The 16,623-nt window shown below is 40.3% G+C and overlaps 4 protein-coding genes and 2 long non-coding RNA genes across 11 annotated transcripts; 3 read left to right on the top strand and 3 right to left on the bottom strand.

Moving 5' to 3' along the window:
- Positions 1-416: 416 nt before the first annotated feature.
- On the bottom strand, positions 417-1,361 carry LOC116924521. Its single transcript, XM_032931050.2, has 3 exons — positions 1,219-1,361; positions 1,074-1,149; positions 417-996 (listed from the first exon to the last, which is right to left on the bottom strand). The coding sequence occupies exons 1-3, from the start codon at positions 1,237-1,239 to the stop codon at positions 725-727; spliced, it is 369 nt and encodes a 122-aa protein (XP_032786941.2). The 5' UTR covers positions 1,240-1,361; the 3' UTR covers positions 417-724.
- Positions 825-1,344, top strand: LOC116924524. The gene is made up of 2 exons (XR_004395006.2): positions 825-966; positions 1,040-1,344. It is a non-coding gene; the product is annotated as an uncharacterized LOC116924524 (long non-coding RNA).
- A 1,340-nt stretch (positions 1,362-2,701) lies between the features above and the next one.
- Positions 2,702-8,149, top strand: LOC116924528 (mediator of RNA polymerase II transcription subunit 23). Of its 3 annotated transcripts, none has more exons than XM_045175044.1 (8): positions 2,702-2,781; positions 3,366-3,406; positions 3,473-3,550; positions 3,611-3,852; positions 3,916-5,409; positions 5,481-5,843; positions 5,922-6,536; positions 6,599-8,149. In XM_045175044.1, exons 3-8 carry the CDS (start codon positions 3,503-3,505, stop codon positions 8,004-8,006), a joined length of 4,170 nt encoding a protein of 1,389 aa, XP_045030979.1. In that variant the 5' UTR covers positions 2,702-2,781; positions 3,366-3,406; positions 3,473-3,502; the 3' UTR covers positions 8,007-8,149. The 3 variants fall into 3 exon arrangements, with proteins under 3 accessions (XP_045030979.1, XP_045030978.1, XP_045030977.1); XM_045175043.1 differs by lacking the exon at positions 2,702-2,781 and adding an exon at positions 2,812-3,152 and having other exon boundaries at positions 3,265-3,406; XM_045175042.1 differs by lacking the exon at positions 2,702-2,781 and adding an exon at positions 2,812-3,152 and having other exon boundaries at positions 3,260-3,406.
- On the bottom strand, positions 7,942-8,657 carry LOC116924531. The gene is made up of 2 exons (XR_004395009.2): positions 8,283-8,657; positions 7,942-8,216 (listed from the first exon to the last, which is right to left on the bottom strand). It is a non-coding gene; the product is annotated as an uncharacterized LOC116924531 (long non-coding RNA).
- Positions 8,658-8,729: 72 nt separating this feature from the next.
- LOC116924529 (lysophosphatidylcholine acyltransferase) lies at positions 8,730-13,893 on the top strand. Of its 3 annotated transcripts, none has more exons than XM_032931054.2 (9): positions 8,730-8,894; positions 9,029-9,320; positions 11,131-11,345; positions 11,867-12,134; positions 12,205-12,342; positions 12,410-12,535; positions 12,605-12,761; positions 12,880-13,072; positions 13,136-13,893. In XM_032931054.2, exons 2-9 carry the CDS (start codon positions 9,040-9,042, stop codon positions 13,213-13,215), a joined length of 1,458 nt encoding a protein of 485 aa, XP_032786945.2. In that variant the 5' UTR covers positions 8,730-8,894; positions 9,029-9,039; the 3' UTR covers positions 13,216-13,893. The 3 variants fall into 3 exon arrangements, with proteins under 3 accessions (XP_032786945.2, XP_032786944.2, XP_032786946.2); XM_032931053.2 differs by lacking the exon at positions 11,131-11,345 and adding an exon at positions 9,762-9,979 and having other exon boundaries at positions 8,731-8,894; XM_032931055.2 differs by lacking the exon at positions 8,730-8,894 and adding an exon at positions 9,762-9,979 and having other exon boundaries at positions 9,177-9,320.
- Positions 13,421-15,925, bottom strand: LOC116924530 (protein CLP1 homolog). Of its 2 annotated transcripts, XM_032931057.2 has the most exons (9): positions 15,648-15,925; positions 15,377-15,574; positions 15,148-15,275; positions 14,791-15,020; positions 14,530-14,720; positions 14,255-14,474; positions 14,105-14,198; positions 13,927-14,043; positions 13,421-13,859 (listed from the first exon to the last, which is right to left on the bottom strand). In XM_032931057.2, the coding sequence occupies exons 1-8, from the start codon at positions 15,756-15,758 to the stop codon at positions 13,932-13,934; spliced, it is 1,284 nt and encodes a 427-aa protein (XP_032786948.1). In that variant the 5' UTR covers positions 15,759-15,925; the 3' UTR covers positions 13,421-13,859; positions 13,927-13,931. The 2 variants fall into 2 exon arrangements, with proteins under 2 accessions (XP_032786948.1, XP_032786947.1); XM_032931056.2 differs by lacking the exon at positions 13,421-13,859 and having other exon boundaries at positions 13,894-14,043.
- Between the last annotated feature and the right edge of the window lie 698 nt (positions 15,926-16,623).

Below are 16,623 nucleotides of genomic sequence, written 5' to 3'. Positions count from 1 at the left end.
GCAAAGTGATGCCAGCTATCTCAACAGAGCAGGAAGCATCAGCACACAAAGCAAGTCTATATAAAGTCAAAGGAAACTGAAAACAAAAACGTATCAAGGCTAGAACAAAACGTTATCCCCCGGTTTTTCCCTTTAAAAAGTTGTTTTGAGTCCTTGCCAACCAAAAAAAAAAAAAAAAGATTGGTTACTTGGCGAGATTAGTCACGGAAATTACACTGACTCCATTAATGGATTCAAACAAACCAGCTTTTTCTAGTCAACGTTTCAGGTTTCAAGTCCAAGCGGTTATCGGCGGTTATCGGTTCCTCCGTTGTCATCTTGCTCTTTGGTTGCATTACTATGTAATAAATTTCTAATGCTTCGTTCTTCCCGATTTCAGAATTCTGAGAATTTAACATCAACGTGACAAGGCAAAATAATTTAAAATCTCTTTTATTTTTTGTTTTTCCTCAACATACATTTATACACAGGTGACTGGAAATCGTCGATGCAGGGGCTATTGATAATTTAATCATTCTTGTTCGCCGATTGGTATTCCTGAAATGCGGAGCTACAACTTATGTTCAGGAATTTGAAAATGACATGGAAGACGCGATAAAAAAATTCGCAACAACAGATTAAGGCACTCACACTTGCAAAGTAACACAACGATAAACAGGTGAACACTTTCTTTTTTGGCAGGTGCGTATTCTTTTTCTTTTCTGCATGACATAAATTTCTTTCACTATTGTATGAACGCGTTCACTGCGACTTTCGCAAAAAGGACGTAAATTAAGACAGAAGAACACAATATTCCACCTGTTGCAGCTGCATTTGTTTGTTTACATTCACCTTCGTAAGACTCGCTGATAAGTGACTTGATCTTTCCACATTTTGTAGTCAGAACCCTCAAACAGCCCTCGTTTGCATAAGTGTTTCCATCTGTTCCGCAAACTGGAGCCCAGAGTTCGCTACAGGCACATTGAGGTTCGATTTCTTTCGAAACTTCTTGCGGAACTACGAGTGACAATAATTAATTTTTTTATATTCAATTGAAAAGAGAAAGGAATAGTATAGAATTGTATATACTATACCTCCTTGGACGCCCGACCAGCTGTTTATCAGAATACAACAGACAACTGTGAAATGTAAAGCAGTGCTGACAAGCTTCTAACGGCCGAAGAAGAAATTCAGTATCGGAAAATGAAGAAAATGTTTAATTGCGCTAATTGTATATACCATTGGGATAATTAAGTGCATTTTTTCGTTGCGAGATGGGCTGCTAAATATTAGCAAATGAAGAGCTGTCAGCTAAAATCTTGAATGAAAAAAGTGCGTGAGAATAAACGAACTGTATAAGACTAGTCGGACCTGGTTACTATACCTTTACTGGCCTTCCTTCGACAGTTTGTTTCACATTGTCAATGCCTGTCGTGAGATGTCAACGCCCAGCGCTAGCGGGCACTCTAAACTCGTTTCAGCTGCAAATACGTATTGTGATCCGTTTTTAACGTTATAAGGATTGCTTATTAATTGTCACAAGCTATAGCTCCTGCCGGTGTATTGAGATTGGCTGTCAAGATGATTAGTGCTTTCTCCACAGGCATATTCGCGAATAGACCTAGTATACATACTCCCGTGAACCATTTAGACTTTAGCTTGGGGATAAACCCAATCTAGCTGCCATGATGGAAATCATGGCATCATAAGATTGGAAGTCAAATCTTGAGATTAGTAAATAAAAAATTTGCCTAAAATTGCCATTATTCGGATTTTTCACTTGAATATATTGACAGTTTGAATCCTTCGCCTACCGTTTAAGCGGGTTAAGTTAAAAAAAAAATAAATAAAATACAAGGAACGTGCATGATGTTGTTACTTAATATAAACTGCGCAACAACGGCATCAGCTAGTGGTCGTCGTTTGAAAACGCCCAGCCACGAAAGATAATTATACAAGGAGAGTTCGATAACATTTCCTGTTTTGCTGGAAAAAACAAACAAACCCCGATGAACTGGCTGGGATTTTACCTTAACCTGACCTTAGCGTTACGAAGGGACAGAGATAGAAAGCTTTTTTTTCCACCTCAAACCCCAAAAACCCCAATTTAGTTTTTCTTCTTTATGCGGGATGAAAATGTCTGCTTCAGGAAAAAAGGTGTAGTAGAGGGTGTGAGCGATTATGGGGTGCGCTACGCAGTTCGTTGAGCGCATTTATCCCAAATTTTCCTATTCCTTAAAGATTTTAGAATTGAACAAAATTCGTAAAACACGTTTTTGTTTTTGTTGTTGTTTTTTATTTATTTTGTTTTATACAGTTTTTTTCTTCGAATTTTGTAATAGATCAGCTTAGGAGAAAACAGCTTGAGAGAATGTCATCGTAAAATGACAGCTGAATTTACTTTGTTATTTATTAATGGAAATTATCGCCAATCAATAGCACTGGGTTGCAACAATCAGTGAGAGATACAGGTTTTGTACTGCCTCATTAGCATAAGCAACCTTTCCTTTTGCCAAAGAATGTTCATTTAAAATAAACTTTATCTAAAGCAGCTACCGTAGGTCACTAGTTAGGTAATTACGTTGAACATTTAAACTGCATGTAAAATTGTTTATCAAGCTCAAGGCTGGCAACCATAAAAGCGTAGACATTAAATATTGGGGCAAAGGGTTATTTTATTTTTATCGTTAGGTTTTTTTTTTTCTTTTCGGTGGTTGAGGTTTCCAAATTGACCGTTAGATGGCATAGCGCTAAAGTTTGTATTCGTTCTTCACCTTGAATGTGCGGTTTAGGAGAGAAAACATTTTGGTCACGCCTATTTTCCCCCGGCAGCCGGGGGGCGCTAATGTCAAAATGTGCTATTTCCCCCCGGCTGCCGGGGGGCGCTAGTGACAAAACTGTCTATTTCCCCCCGGCCAGTAGGGGCGTTGGTGTTTAAATAGCTATTGCACACCTGAATCAGTGAACACAATCAGGTGGATACTACGGGAAAATACAGTACAGTAGTTGTTACTTCAAGCAGAGTCAACACTGACCGCTGCTTCAAGTAAAAGAAAACGACCAGTAAAAAATAAAATTATGTAACAAGTAGCTTGCTTGCTTGTTATTTAATTTTATTTCACCTGATATTTTAATTTCGATAAAAAGCAGTACCCAGTACTAAGATAACAACTGTGAGTCAAATTTATTTGTGTTTCTTAATAGTAAAATACATTTGATTAGGATTTTAAGTAATACAGATTAGGTTTTAAATACACATTTAATTGGTCTGTCTGTGCAGCACAGGCTTCGCAAAGGGCACAGCGCCCTTTTTGCTGCCGGGGGGAAATAGACAATTTTGACACTAGCGCCCACCGGCTGCCGGGGGGAAATAGATTTTACCAAACATTTTTTCCCCATCTAAGTCTGATTCTATAAGCACTATAAGGTTTGTTTCGCTCAAAGTTTTCTGTCAAATATTGAATTCTGATTCGCTAAATGTCGTTAATTGTAGCTTCAGTTCATTAGAAATCAGATCTAAATAATGACAGTGGAAGGAAGTAAGGTGCAAGCGTTGGTTTCGGATGCATTGGTATAACAATCTTTTCAAATTTATTATTTAAATAATTAGTAACACTTGGGCGAATTACAGAAAGTTGATGCAATTGAGGAAGCTTTCAATGATTTCCTGGTCCAACGTAAGGATGAAGGAATCAAATACAGTGCTTTGGAAAAGGAGATCATAGCAGTGATAAATGATCCCCAAGGTGAATCACAAGATACTGTTTTGCCACAATTGGTTGCAGTTATTTCTTCTGTCAGTAGTGATTCCCATTCAAAGCTCTTATTTAAACTTCTGGAAAGTGTTGTGAATGCAAATATTGCAACTGCGAGGTAACTGTTAAAATTCTAGTTCATATTTATAGCTATCATCCACACTGTTTTATTTCTTATCAGGAAAGTATGTGATACACTCCTAGTCAACGAAAAGTTGACACCAGCAAATCCATTGTTATGGCAAGGTAGCTTCTATCTCATCAAAAAGATTGTATGCCATGTGGATTATAAAGGAGTAAGAGAAATTATGAAAACATGTCTGGAAAAGGCTCAACTCTTGCCCAGCCGCTTTTCTACATCAGAATATCCAAATGTTACAGCATTGGAACTCACTTTAAAGCATATTCTAGATCGTCAAGTCTGCCTGTTACCAGCATATTTTATTGTCAATGAAATCAGAAAAATGTATCCAGAAAACAAAGATTGGCCTCACTGGAAATTGGCCGGGCTTTTATCCGAAGTAGTAGATAGCTTTCGCCCTTTGGTGCAAATGCTTTCTCCCATAGGCAGACCTTTAATGTTTCCTGTGGTTGACCCTTCAGCTCATGGCGTCCACCATAGTTGGAAACTTGAACAGGGCACCCTTAAACTGGCTTTGAAAGGAAATCTGCCGTATGAAAAGGAGTATACCGAACCCCAGACTCGCCTGATACGCTATGTTTTGGAGCAACCTTATTCTCGTGAAGTCCTCTGTGGAATGTTGGGTTTACAAAAGCAGCACAAGCAGAGACATGCTGTATTGGAAGAACAACTTGTAGAACTTTTGGTACAAGCCATGGAACGTGCTGAAAATACCCCTGAACAAGATTCAGACGCTGCTGATGAATTGGGTGTTTCACATTGGCTCTGGCATCACTTGTCTAGCCAAATCATTTACTTTGTTCTCTTCCAGTTTGCCTCCTTTTCTCACCTAGTCACACTTTTGCACGAAAAATTGGCCGAAAGAAAACTACGGAAGGGACGCGATCAATTGATGTGGGTCCTTCTCCAATACATATCGGGCAGCATTCAGAAGAATCCATTGGCTGAATTTTTGCCACTCTTGCGCCTCTATGATCTCCTATACCCAGAACGGGAACCCTTGCCCGTCCCTGACTACACCCGACCTATCTGCGTGCATCAGATGGCTGTTGCATGTATATGGATACATATTGTGAAGAAGGCCCAAACTGAACAACAAAATGCGCAAAAAGAAATTGCTGCTGCTTCTGCGGCTGCTGCCGGTCCCGGAGGAATTGCTCCATCTCCTGCTACCGCCGCCGGTGGGAAAACGGATTCACGAGCTTTCACGACACTGCTTCAGAGACATTTCCCACAAGCGCTCAAAAATCATCAAGAATTTTTACAACACAATGCACTTAATCCTCCTAGCAGCGCCCCTTCTGGGGACTACAGGGTAGCACTACTTTGCAATGCCTTCTCCACAACCTTGGACTGTTTGGCCCGCCCCATGGGTTCGTTAATGGAATCATTGCACGGCAACCTCAGCCAAAAAGGTTCCGGCAATGCAGGAGGTGGTGCCGGTGGCATGCCAAACACAGGACCTATTTCTCCAATTCCTCTGGCCTTCTTGGATGCATTGACTGTCCATGCAAAAATGTCATTGATCCATAGGTGATTGACATTCCACTATCTTAACCTTTAAAGTGCTATTTAATAATCTTGTCTTTCATTTGTATATTCAGCATAGTGACGCACGTTATTAAGTGTGCTCAAACCAAAATGAATGTACCACTGGCTCCAGCTCTCGTTGAGACTTACAGCCGCCTGCTTGTCTACACCGAGATCGAGTCTCTGGGCATCAAGGGCTTTATCACACAAGTGATGACTAGTGTATCCAAATCCCAAGCGTGGGGTATCTTCCATACACTAGTAGAAATGTTCACTTTCCGCGTTCACCATATGCAGCCACAATATCGTATACAACTGTTAACCCTTTTACATTCCTGTGCCGTGCCACAGCAACATCAAACACAGTTGACGCTTTGTGTCGAGAATGCTGCTCTAAGGCTTATTGGATTACTTGGTGCAGCGGAAATGCAGCCATGGTAAAGACAAAAACAAAATACATGTATATTTTAAATAGACTTGAATTTGCATAACATAATATTTACCGTCATTTACAGTTATTCGCGCTCGGCCGCCGATATTAAGCCGCTCTTCTCCAGTGATTCCGAAGAACTTAATCGAGCTCTCATTTTAACCCTTGCCCGGGTCATAAGTGTCGCTGGTTGTGAGACTCAACATAGTGGTTGGTACAAAGATCTTTTGACGTTGATCCAACAACAGACACCTCACAGTTGGTCGAGCAACACACGTGATTGTTTTCCTCCGCCGCTTGCCGAGTTCTTCGGCCAGGCAGCTAACCAGCCAGTCAAAGAATCAAAGCAGCAGCTGAAGCAGAATATTGAAGAAGAGCATCGTAAGGTGTTAGCCATGAATCCAGATGACTGGCCAGCTCACTTTTCTCCGCAATCAAACAATCCTCCTTTTTTCCTGTGTCTTCTTTGGAAGCAACTTCTTGAAACAGAGCGTATTAATCCTGTAGCCTACAAGTGCATCGAGCGTATAGGAGCCCGGGGATTGGGCAGTCATCTACGTACGTTTTGCGATTTTCTGGTATATGAGTTTGCCAATTCGGGCAAAGGCCAACACGTTAACAAATGCATAGATGTACTTAACGAAATGGTTTGGCAGTATAACGTCGTTACTATCGAACGACTAGTCCTCTGTTTAGCATTGTGAGTATATAGTGATTACATTTACGTGGAGTTGCCGAACTAATGAAAGATTTTGATTCTAGACGACCGCTAGAAGGAAATGAAGCTCAAGTTTGCTGTTTCATCATTCAGCTCTTGCTTCTCAAGACACCGCAGTTCCGTTCACGTGTTCAAGATTTCGTGAAGGATAATTCGTCGGAGCATTGGCGCCAAAACAATTGGCATGAAAAGCATTTAGCTTTCCAGCGAAAGTTTCCAGAACGTTTTGGACCACCCGAGTCAGTGCTGGAAACTATTGGGCAGGGTGGATCTTACCAATCCCTTCCTACATACTTTGGCAATGTTTGCCTCCGCTTCCTCCCCGTTTTCGACATCACCATTCATCGTTTCACGGAGATTCCACCCGTCACCAAGTCACTGGAAACAATCCTGGAACACCTAGGCTGCTTGTACAAATTTCACGATCGTCCAGTGACATATCTTTACACCACGTTGCATTACTATGAACGCAAACTGCGTGACAGGCCGCTTCTCAAGCGAAAACTAGTTTCCTCCATCATGGGCTCTCTGAAGGATGTCCGACCTCAAGGGTGGGCTTTGTCTGAGGCCTACTTAAGCTATAGCATTCGCCCGGCCGATGACCTGAATTGGTTGCCAGAATTAGATTACTACGTCAAGTTAGTGGGTCGTCTAGTTGATACCACTGCCGGTAGATCACCATTCCCCTTCCCAGCCATGGATTGGCGGTTTAATGAGTTCCCTAATGCTAGTTGCCATGCTCTGTATGTTACAGCGGTTGAACTCTTGGCTCTTCCTGCTTCTCCTGCTATCGTGGCCAATGCATTAATGGATGTCGTCTTACAAGGCTATAATCTTTTGCCAGTTTCGGAAGCGACGCCAGTGGAATCCTGGGTCAATGCCGTAGGCCTTCTTCTGACATACTTACCAGAATCTTATTGGTCTGTTTTGTATGACAGAATCGTGGAATTGTTGAGTGGTCCACAGCTTTCGTCCTATACGTACCCATGTTCACCGTTGCATCTTTTCCATTTCTCGACAGTCGTCGGCCAAGGGCTTGATGCGCCATTCGTCCTTTTGCTAGCTGTGGCCCATGCATTTTTCACCCATGCAAATATAGGCCAGATGGGTGGGCTTCCACAATTTGTCAAGGATCGTTTACATCCACTGATCCGTACCGAGGAACAGTATCTCTGGCTTTGCCATTTGATCGGGCCCACTTTACAGCGCTTCAGTGTTGACAAGCCCAAATGTGTTTTTGATTTGACTGTGGAACTATACGAACTCCTTGAGCAGGTAGACAAGAATGTGTCTGAAATCAGGATGATTGATCCTATCTGTGATCTTCTCTACCACATAAAGTACATGTTCACTGGCGATCAAGTTAAAACGGAAGTAGAACAGGTCATCCGGAACTTAAAACCTCCATTACGACTACGGCTGAGGTTTATCAGCCATTTAAACCCACAATAGAATTGAAGTGAAAAACGATTTCAATAGAAAAAACCGAAATGTTTGCCAACTTCTCAATCGCTTCACAATTTTGTTCGACCCTATTGATAATATGTATGTACAAAATGAATCGTATTGAATTAAACGATTTTTGGGTTTACCTAGTTATTTCTTCTGTAACTGTTAAAGTTAAAAACCTGTTGCTGTAAGGTTATGTAACACCATTGGAAACTGAACAAAAACAATTTTTTTATTACAGGCTCCTCATAAAAACAGATACTGGTAAAGTATGTTTACCTCTAGTCTTGATAGCAAAATATCCATAAATGCCCATCTCTATCTCTTTCACCTAGTTTCGGTTCACAGACCATTCCAATTTGTGTGATATCTTATCGCGTGTTTTTGTGCCTTGCTTATTATACGGTTGTTGAAGTAGACTACGCACTGACCGATTAGAGTAGTACGCGTGTGTGAACAAAAACATTGGGCCCGTGAATTGTAAACAATGAACGACGTAACACATTGGAATGATGCAGTCAGTAGTAGACCCAAGAACTGAATGATTGACAACGCGTATCGTTGTTGACTCGCTTGAATAGGTCGACTGGGATTATTCCAGTATTTGTTTTGTTTGGCTATCATGTTTGCCGCGCCGAATGCTGGAAGGGTTGTTTAAAGAGGCCCTTAGTTTAGTTCACTGTGAACCCGCTGCTAGAAATTTGGCAGGTCGGCTTCGTCGCGCGACTCAATTGTCAAGTGCAGAAGTTCTTGAAGCTGGGCTTGGTGTAGTTCGTTGTGTTTCATAAGCTCGTCCCGATGACAGTTTTTAATGCATTCAATTTGCTATTCAAACCACTTATTATAAAACTTACAAACGAATAGATCATAAACAACCCACAACATTTCATTGTGAGTAACAGACATTTTTTTTCTGTTGGTCAGTTATGGCCACGTCGCAGATAAAATCTGTTGCACGTACATTCTTATATCTTTCAAAAACTAGTTTAAAGTGTTAAAATTTTACCCAATGATTTTTTTTCTAGACATTTTCAGAATGAATGGTATTTCAGGCTTGAGGCATCGGACAGCAGTCCCTGTTTCAAAAAATGACATGAAGGACTGCTCATCACATCCCCCAGTGAACCCATTTGTGCATAACATTGATTTGGGTCCATATGACAAGATCAAAGTTTACATTTTGACTGTCGTATTGCTCCCTCTCAGGCTTATTGCCGTTTTTGCCTGCCTTTTTATTGCATACTTGCTGGCCTGTATTGGCACCATAGGTTTATCCCAAGAAGACTTGATTGACAAGCCCATGAAAGGATGGAGAAGGTAACATCTGACCGCTTCTATCCTTTAATTTTCTTATTACTTAATGATCAGTCATGTCACTTAGTCAGCTCGGCATTGAAGAAAGGTGCATTGGGAAGTGGGAAGAAGCATTAAAAGTGCAGCTTTTGTGTAAGGTTTCTGTCCTAGATTTGGACTGTACCAATAATCTCTGATTCTATTGAGCTTCCTTATTAGCTCATGTGCTACAGAACTACCATCCAAAATATGTTCACTTCTTTTTGCTGAAAGCATGTTTTGGGTGCTCAAGATCATTTAGTGAGGAGATGCAGTGTAAGCAAAATAGTTCAGGAACCAATTGTTTAATGTCTGCTGTTCAACTCAAGAGACAACACTGGCTTGATGGAGGGGAGGGAATCGCATGCCACCACTCGTTCGAGAACATCATACGATTTAATTCATAGCGTAATAATGGTTATATAGGGAGCTTCGCACGGTGATCTGCTGGTTTATGTGCAAGATGTTCTTCAATATGGGGTTCTACCGAGTAACAATCAAGGGAATCAGGGCAACCGAAAGGGAAGCGCCAATCTTAGCGTTGGCACCGCATTCGAGTTTTTCGGATGCATTCCCTGTTGTACTTCTCACGGCGCCCAGCCTCGTTGTCAAGCAAGAAGTCCAGGACGTGCCATTCTTTGCCAGTGAGTGATATTTTTTTTTCGAAAAACAATCGTTTCTTCCATACTCACTTTCCAATTTTTACTTTTTAAAATTCATTTTACATTTTGTTTTGGTCCATGGTTTATTTCTATCGTTAGCTTGGTTACTGCTTGGCTCCGTTATCGTCTACCAGACCCAGTATAATTTCATTTCGTTTTTTCCTCCTGTTATGTTCGCCATAGTTAGCACTCAAACAGAAAGCCGACTTTCTTTCCGATGGCATTCGTCTCACTTAGATGTTGATGGAAAGCTTTTACAAAAACACTTCTTAATGGCGTTAGCATTTGATCTGCATGAGCTTTTTTTAAATTTAAAAGACGTCTTTTTTTTGTGCCTGATAACAGTGATATCGAGATATCTTTAAACGTCACAAAATTGAATCGCGAGTAGATGCAGGAGTACGAGTTATACTGATAAGCAGCTGGGGGTCATTAAACGCTGTCCTATTTATAACGATACATGTACCCTTGCGTTGAAGTCTGTTAGATTGACCGCGCAGCCATACTTTACGAAACAAAAAGACGGGAGAAGAATGGCTTAGACTATCTGCCACGCCCCACCTTGGCACGCTCATCTTTTCTGTGTTTTCGGGTGACACAGAATAAGTTCTTATTGATTTATCGACTGGAAGCCTTCATTATTTTATTTAAACATTTTTTTTATGTAATCTATTTCTTTATTAAATCTTCTCAAACCTTTGCTCAGCCGAAACAGAGATCTGCACTTTCGTCGCTTGAATTGTCATTTCGGCGTTGTCATAAAATTAATTTCGAGGGCGGATCCAAGCAACAACCAACAGTTTTGATTGGGCCTTTCAATCAGCAGATTTTTTAATGCATTATCTTGAGTGACAATCACGAGGCTGAACGTCGTGAATGAATCACGCACATCTTTTGAATAGCTTTTGACAGAAAGAATTCATTGATGCACAACTCCATACACACAACCGTTATTGATTGCTTGGCGCCCGGATGTTCATCTGTTGTTGGAATGTTTGGCTGACTGGACATTTATTAATCTTTCGTACATTGTTCATGTCTAACGGGGTGGGAAAGAATAACTGGAATTGAACCTACTTTTGTTAATAATTCAGCTGACGGCTTAAGTGTACTGTGAATTCATGCGCATGCAGATCTCTGTCGAAGCTGATCACTGCCACTTCGCGCTTTTGCTTCCGGTCATGTGGTTACCGCGTGCGCGTGATTGGTCAACAGGCCACCGCTAAAGAGGCGCCTATCTTGATCTTCTCCCCGCACAGTAGCTTTCTTGATGCCTTTGTAGCCCATTGGACCGGCCTGCCCTGCCTGATCGTCCGAAGTCAAGACAGACAGAGACCAATTTTCGGACGTAAGTAGTTGCATACACCCAAAAAAAACAACAGCATCGAAGATTCCTTTCTTCTGCTAACATCGCGTCAGTCTGTCCTCCCACCACATTTCGTCGTCTAGAACTCATCGATACGGATCAATCGGTTGCACATAATTCATGCGACTCGCACTTCCGACAAGTCTTTCGCCTCTTTTTTTTTTTTTCTTTTATTATTGTTATTATTATTATTGCCGAGTAACCAGATTATCTTTTGCCATAATTATTTAAATTTCGAGTTGCATTCTGGTTTCGGTCGACAACGGATGCTTCAAAGTTGGATGTCAAGGGGGTTAGAAACTAAATCGATTCTTCTTTGCATGCAAGCTTCCTATTGTTCTTCTATTCGCTTTTCCCTTTCAGATCCTTTGATTTTCTTTTTGTTTGAGGGTTTTCTGATTTCCACTTCTGCTTATTAACAACGTCCGCTTTTTCGACGTCTCTGATTTCTTGTATATATTTATCTCATGATCTACCATATTGCATTTGCCATTTACCGTTAGAGCTTATCAACTACACACAGCCAGTTTACGTCTGGAGGGAAGATCCGGACTCTCGACAGAATACTATCAAGGAAATAAAGAGGCGCACTACCTCACCTGATGGATGGCAGCAGATCCTCATTTTCCCGGAAGGAACATGCTCCAACCGAAAAGGATTGATCACTTTCAAACCGGGAGCCTTTTATCCTGGTGTTCCCGTACAACCTGTCTGCATCAGATATCCTAATCGGTTGGATACCCTTTCCTGGACTTGGCAGGGACCCGGGGCGTAAGTTAATGTTTTCAATATTAAGATAGAAAACTGTGAACTGGAAGTTCTATGTTTTCTTTAATTCTAGTTTGGAGCTCCTCTGGTTGACCATGACTCAATTTTACACTTATTGTGAACTGGAATTCCTACCCGTGTATGTTCCTACAGAGGAAGAGAAGTGCAATCCAAAACTGTTTGCAAGCAACGTCCGAGACGTCATGGCCAAGTAAGCTTTTCTCTTTTCTTTTCTTGTTAGGAAAGCGTTTTTATATTAACTGTTATTTACATTTCAGAGCTCTTCAAGTTCCAGTGATAGACTATTCATATGAAGATTGCCGACTGATGAGCAAAGCCAAAAAGCTTAGTCTGCCTCCTTCAATTGGATTGATCGAAGTTCAAAATATTCGTGAAGAATTTGGGTAAAACTGTTCAGTCTACTTCGTCATCTTTTGTGTTTTTCATAACGAAGTATCTGTTTTTGTTTCTAGTTTAGACGCACGAGTGCTGGAAACTGACTTCTTAGAAAAATTTGCCAAATTTGCAGATCACTCAACCGGTTTGGCCGATGCCAAGCAATTTGCTAAATATTTGCATCTCCCAGTGGATCACCCTAAAGCAATGGAACTCTTTGACATTAACGATTTGGTATACCCCTTAAAATCTAGCTTTCCAGCTATCTTATTACCAATGCCATACCTATTATTCTTCCCAATGTAAAAAGACAGAAAAATATTTAGTCTAAAATACCATTTAAATTTTTCAGGATCGATCCGGGACGCTGAATTTCAAAAAGTATGTCCGAGGTCGCTGCACGTTAATGAGTGGTTCTATCAAGAACTCTATTGGAACCAATGTCAGTTGGGATGTTGTCAAACAACGCCTTAAACTTTCACCAGAGAATTTGGAAACTATTGACTCTTTTGTTGTAAATTTAAAATCGGATGCGAATGAAAACGGTAATGAACATCTCTACTTGAAATGTACGATTTTTATTTAACTAGTCCCTTATTCCAACGCAGACGTATTGGATCACCTGTACGCCGCTGTACCAGAATGGAGTTGGATTGTTTCAGATTTGTGCAATTCATCGTCGCCATAATTTCAGGTCCACCTCAATAATTTATACGAGAACGTTAACCAACTACCATTTTCTTCCCATACGTCATCCACCCAAAAATTTATGTATTAAAAAAATCCTGTTACGAATACCCCTTCCGAAGGAGGTAAATTTAAGACATGTCTCTTCTCCTTGCCGAAGAGCAAATCTGCGCCAGCAAATTTTTGAAACGATTGCTGTGTACTAGTCTCACGAAATGTTGGGTGTATTATTTTGGCTGTCTCTAAGTGTACTTAGCTGATCGTATTCAGTATACTGCGCTCGTTTCTTTGTCGACAAGTATTTCAAACAGATTGCAATCCACCACTTGCATTCTGCGTTGGGCTTCAGTTGCCGTCCCTTTGAAGGCAGTTTTCAAAATATAACGATCTTATTCATTAGGATATTTGTTGCACCTTTGCTTGCTACCCTCTTGAAAATTTACAATGGCTGATTTGTGTCGTTAAGTGCGATTTCTGTGGAACATTAAGTGGCAAGCTTTTAATTCGTAAAAATTTTTGGTCAGATAAACCAATTCCTCGAGCAGTGTTTCATCATGTGGTTTTTCATTTAAGTATTTTATAAGGGTGTCCTTTGTGTGATAGGAATACTGGTATGTATGTGAGTGTTTGACTTGAGCAATCAGCCTACAAAACGAACAATACACAACATCAAATATAATAAGGTCTCGTCTTTATATTTTGTTGAATTTACAAAGGTTAGTGGGAGTCCATATATTGGATGTCAGATATGAGCAATCGGGTTCGAGGTAATGGTCGGGGCTGAGGTGACAAAACTGTGAGCATCTGCCGTTCCAAGTCGACGTTGTTCCTGTAAGAGACATTAGAAAATCATAATCTACTACCACATCTACTTATGCTATCCCACTTACACGCAAATAAATCCAGTGACGTTTGTTTGTATGATGTCATCGTCTCCAGATTCAGCCATACTAATTGATATCAAGTGATGCAGCAACTGTTGACCTGTAAGAGTTACACGTGATTTGGCGAAGTTAAATAAGTTCAATGCAACTGCCTACTTGGTTGTACGGTGACCAGTTTCGTAAGTTGATCTTCCGCTTTCATTCCTAGTGGCATTAACGAATCTGGCAAGGCTGGAGCCCCAATTTTGAATATTTTTACATCGGAAAATCTGACTTCAAACGAGTGTGGGTAAAACTGGGCTGCTGAACCATAGAAATATTCACGTATTCTCTGATCTCGGGCCTCTATTCTAGCTTGTCGACTTCTTTCAACGACCTAAATATAGAAGAATTAAACTTCTGGAATGTAAATGCTAAACTAAAATACATACTCCGCCACTCTTCGGTTGGAATACAACTTTCACAGTTTCAGGTAAGTCTCGCACTAGTTCGTTGTAAAGCCGTTCTTGGTCAAGAACAATTATTAGATCAACTTCAAATGCTTTTGCAGCGTGAATAAGCATTTGATAGCCCTGCCCTTTGATCCAACCACAAGTATTGATAATCACACCACTAACAGCATCTAAATAAAAAATAAATAAAAAAAAAATCACTTGAAAAACAATCTAACAAAGACAAGATTTGTCTCGTACTCTGTCGGTTCGCTTCCATTCTTTCTGCCACTGTTTGGGCTAACTTCGTGACAAGTAAATTGTACAGCATCACATTACTTCCAGGTTCTTTGTAGCCATAGTGGTATATCAGTGGGCAGACCTGAGAAAATCCTTCTTCAACATCTGCAGGACGCTCGATTGCCATAGCACCAATAGTGCCAGGAATGGAAAGTTGGCCCTGGCCAACATCTAAATCAACATATATGGGCCTGTTTGTACAACAGTATTTTTTTTTAACATTTAAAAACATAAGGGGGGGGGGGAGAAGCTAAACTATTTTGATGAGAGAAATGAACTTACTCTTTACTGAATGAAAAAGGAGAGCAAAATGTTTACCTTCTACCCATTCTTACAGCATAGTTCAGTAGCAATTTACAAACAGTTGATTTTCCAACATCTGTTGGACCAACAACCATTGCAATTGGCCCTCTTTTGGTCTCATCAGAATCAGCCTTTTTCCGTATCTAAAAAAGATACATGATCTCTTAGTATTAGAAAACTCATCTTCTTCTATCAGCAAACCTTATTACAATTCATGTTGGGGTAAGAATAGGATAAAATTTACCTGTTCCAGGCCAGCATGGGTATTAAGATAAATGATCATAGGTGTTTCTCTGGCAACATATGCAGCTTCTGTTTTTCCTCTTAATTCTAAAAGACAACCTTGCCATGTGAACACAGCAATTTTTGAGCCACCACCAAAAGTGTACACTTTTCCTTTAACAATTTCTGTTCCAAATACTTCCGCCAATCCAGATTTTAACTAAAAGGAAAAAAAACAACTGCTGGTTAGCTAAAATGTTGATACTTTTTGAATATACATAAAACTAACATACTTCCAGGGTGGCTTTCTCTTTGCTTTCAACTTCAAAACGAAGTTCATTATCTGGGTCTAGCTTGAATTCTTGTACCACTTCGGATTCTTTTTGTCGTTGCTCTTCCGACATTGTTTCAAAACAACAGTGCACCGTTCAAATTCAATGAATAAAAGATTGTTATGATATGATACGACTATTTGCTATTATGCTTTAAAAAGACGAAATCACCATAAATTTTGAACTCGCTGTCAGTATTCAGTAAGCATGTTCAAGGCCTACTTAATGCTTAAGGCCTGTAAACTCGAATACCTCCTATGGCGGGTAGGCGTTCCCTAGTAAAAGCCAATCAGACAAAAAACAAGGGCTACGACGACACCATCTGGCGCTCGCAATTATAGCATCGTTGAAAAACACCCCCAAAAAACTTGAAACACTCAAGGGCTCTCGGTGTTCGCGCAGTTCCCGATAGGATTAAGCGAATAAATGTCTTAATTGAAAAATTGTTAAACGACAAGTAATAAGAAAAATCAGTGCGTATTTCTGTATTTTTGACACGGTACTTTACGAATTACGATACAATTTGTTTCATGATGATTCTCACCAACAATTCTAGTTTTCTATAAAATAAATAGAGCACCAATCAAACGCACATGAACGAAATAAAGGTACCAAATTTTAATGAAAGAATTACTTTCTTCATTTTTCCAAGCCAAACGCCACCTAGCAACACAAAATCAAGCCTTTTTTAAAAAAGCAAAGAAGCCTAAATTGAATTTAATTTTATTTCCTGCGTAACTAACAACCAAAAAAATCGTAAAAACATGACCAACCAGTCAGCCGTTATCTCAGCTTTGCAAAAACGTTAGTAAGGGAGCGGCAGCACGACAAACGAGAAAACGTATAACACGTATCTGAACTACACCCTCAAACCTGTGTTAAAATCCCTATTACAGCAAACGCCACCTATTGAGAAAAATATCGTAAAAATCGGCAT

The sequence above is a fragment of the Daphnia magna genome, linkage group LG6 (genome assembly GCF_020631705.1).
Source record: "Daphnia magna isolate NIES linkage group LG6, ASM2063170v1.1, whole genome shotgun sequence".
Taxonomy (NCBI): domain Eukaryota; kingdom Metazoa; phylum Arthropoda; class Branchiopoda; order Diplostraca; family Daphniidae; genus Daphnia; species Daphnia magna.
The sequence above is the reverse complement of the archived record's forward strand: the minus strand, read 5'-3'. Positions and strand labels throughout refer to the sequence as shown.

Bases quoted from the DNA above. Each gene is read 5' to 3' on its own strand.
- LOC116924521 (XM_032931050.2), bottom strand. From the start codon at position 1,239: ATGCACTTAATTATCCCAATG. The intron at 1,150-1,218 runs GTATATACAATT...TTCGGCCGTTAG, and splicing joins TGCACTTAATTATCCCAATG to AAGCTTGTCAGCACTGCTTT. The intron at 997-1,073 runs GTATAGTATATA...TGTCACTCGTAG, and splicing joins CTGGTCGGGCGTCCAAGGAG to TTCCGCAAGAAGTTTCGAAA.
- LOC116924528 (XM_045175044.1), top strand. From the start codon at position 3,503: ATGACAGTGGAAGGAAGTAAGGTGCAAGCGTTGGTTTCGGATGCATTG. The intron at 3,551-3,610 runs GTATAACAATCT...GGCGAATTACAG, and splicing joins CGTTGGTTTCGGATGCATTG to AAAGTTGATGCAATTGAGGA. The intron at 5,844-5,921 runs GTAAAGACAAAA...CGTCATTTACAG, and splicing joins GCAGCGGAAATGCAGCCATG to TTATTCGCGCTCGGCCGCCG.
- LOC116924529 (XM_032931053.2), top strand. From the start codon at position 9,040: ATGAATGGTATTTCAGGCTTGAGGCATCGGACAGCAGTCCCTGTTTCA. The intron at 12,135-12,204 runs GTAAGTTAATGT...CTTTAATTCTAG, and splicing joins ACTTGGCAGGGACCCGGGGC to TTTGGAGCTCCTCTGGTTGA. The intron at 12,536-12,604 runs GTAAAACTGTTC...TTTTGTTTCTAG, and splicing joins AATATTCGTGAAGAATTTGG to TTTAGACGCACGAGTGCTGG.
- LOC116924530 (XM_032931057.2), bottom strand. From the start codon at position 15,758: ATGTCGGAAGAGCAACGACAAAAAGAATCCGAAGTGGTACAAGAATTC. The intron at 15,276-15,376 runs GTAAATTTTATC...TATCTTTTTTAG, and splicing joins CCCATGCTGGCCTGGAACAG to ATACGGAAAAAGGCTGATTC. The intron at 15,021-15,147 runs GTAAACATTTTG...TTGTACAAACAG, and splicing joins GCTGTAAGAATGGGTAGAAG to GCCCATATATGTTGATTTAG.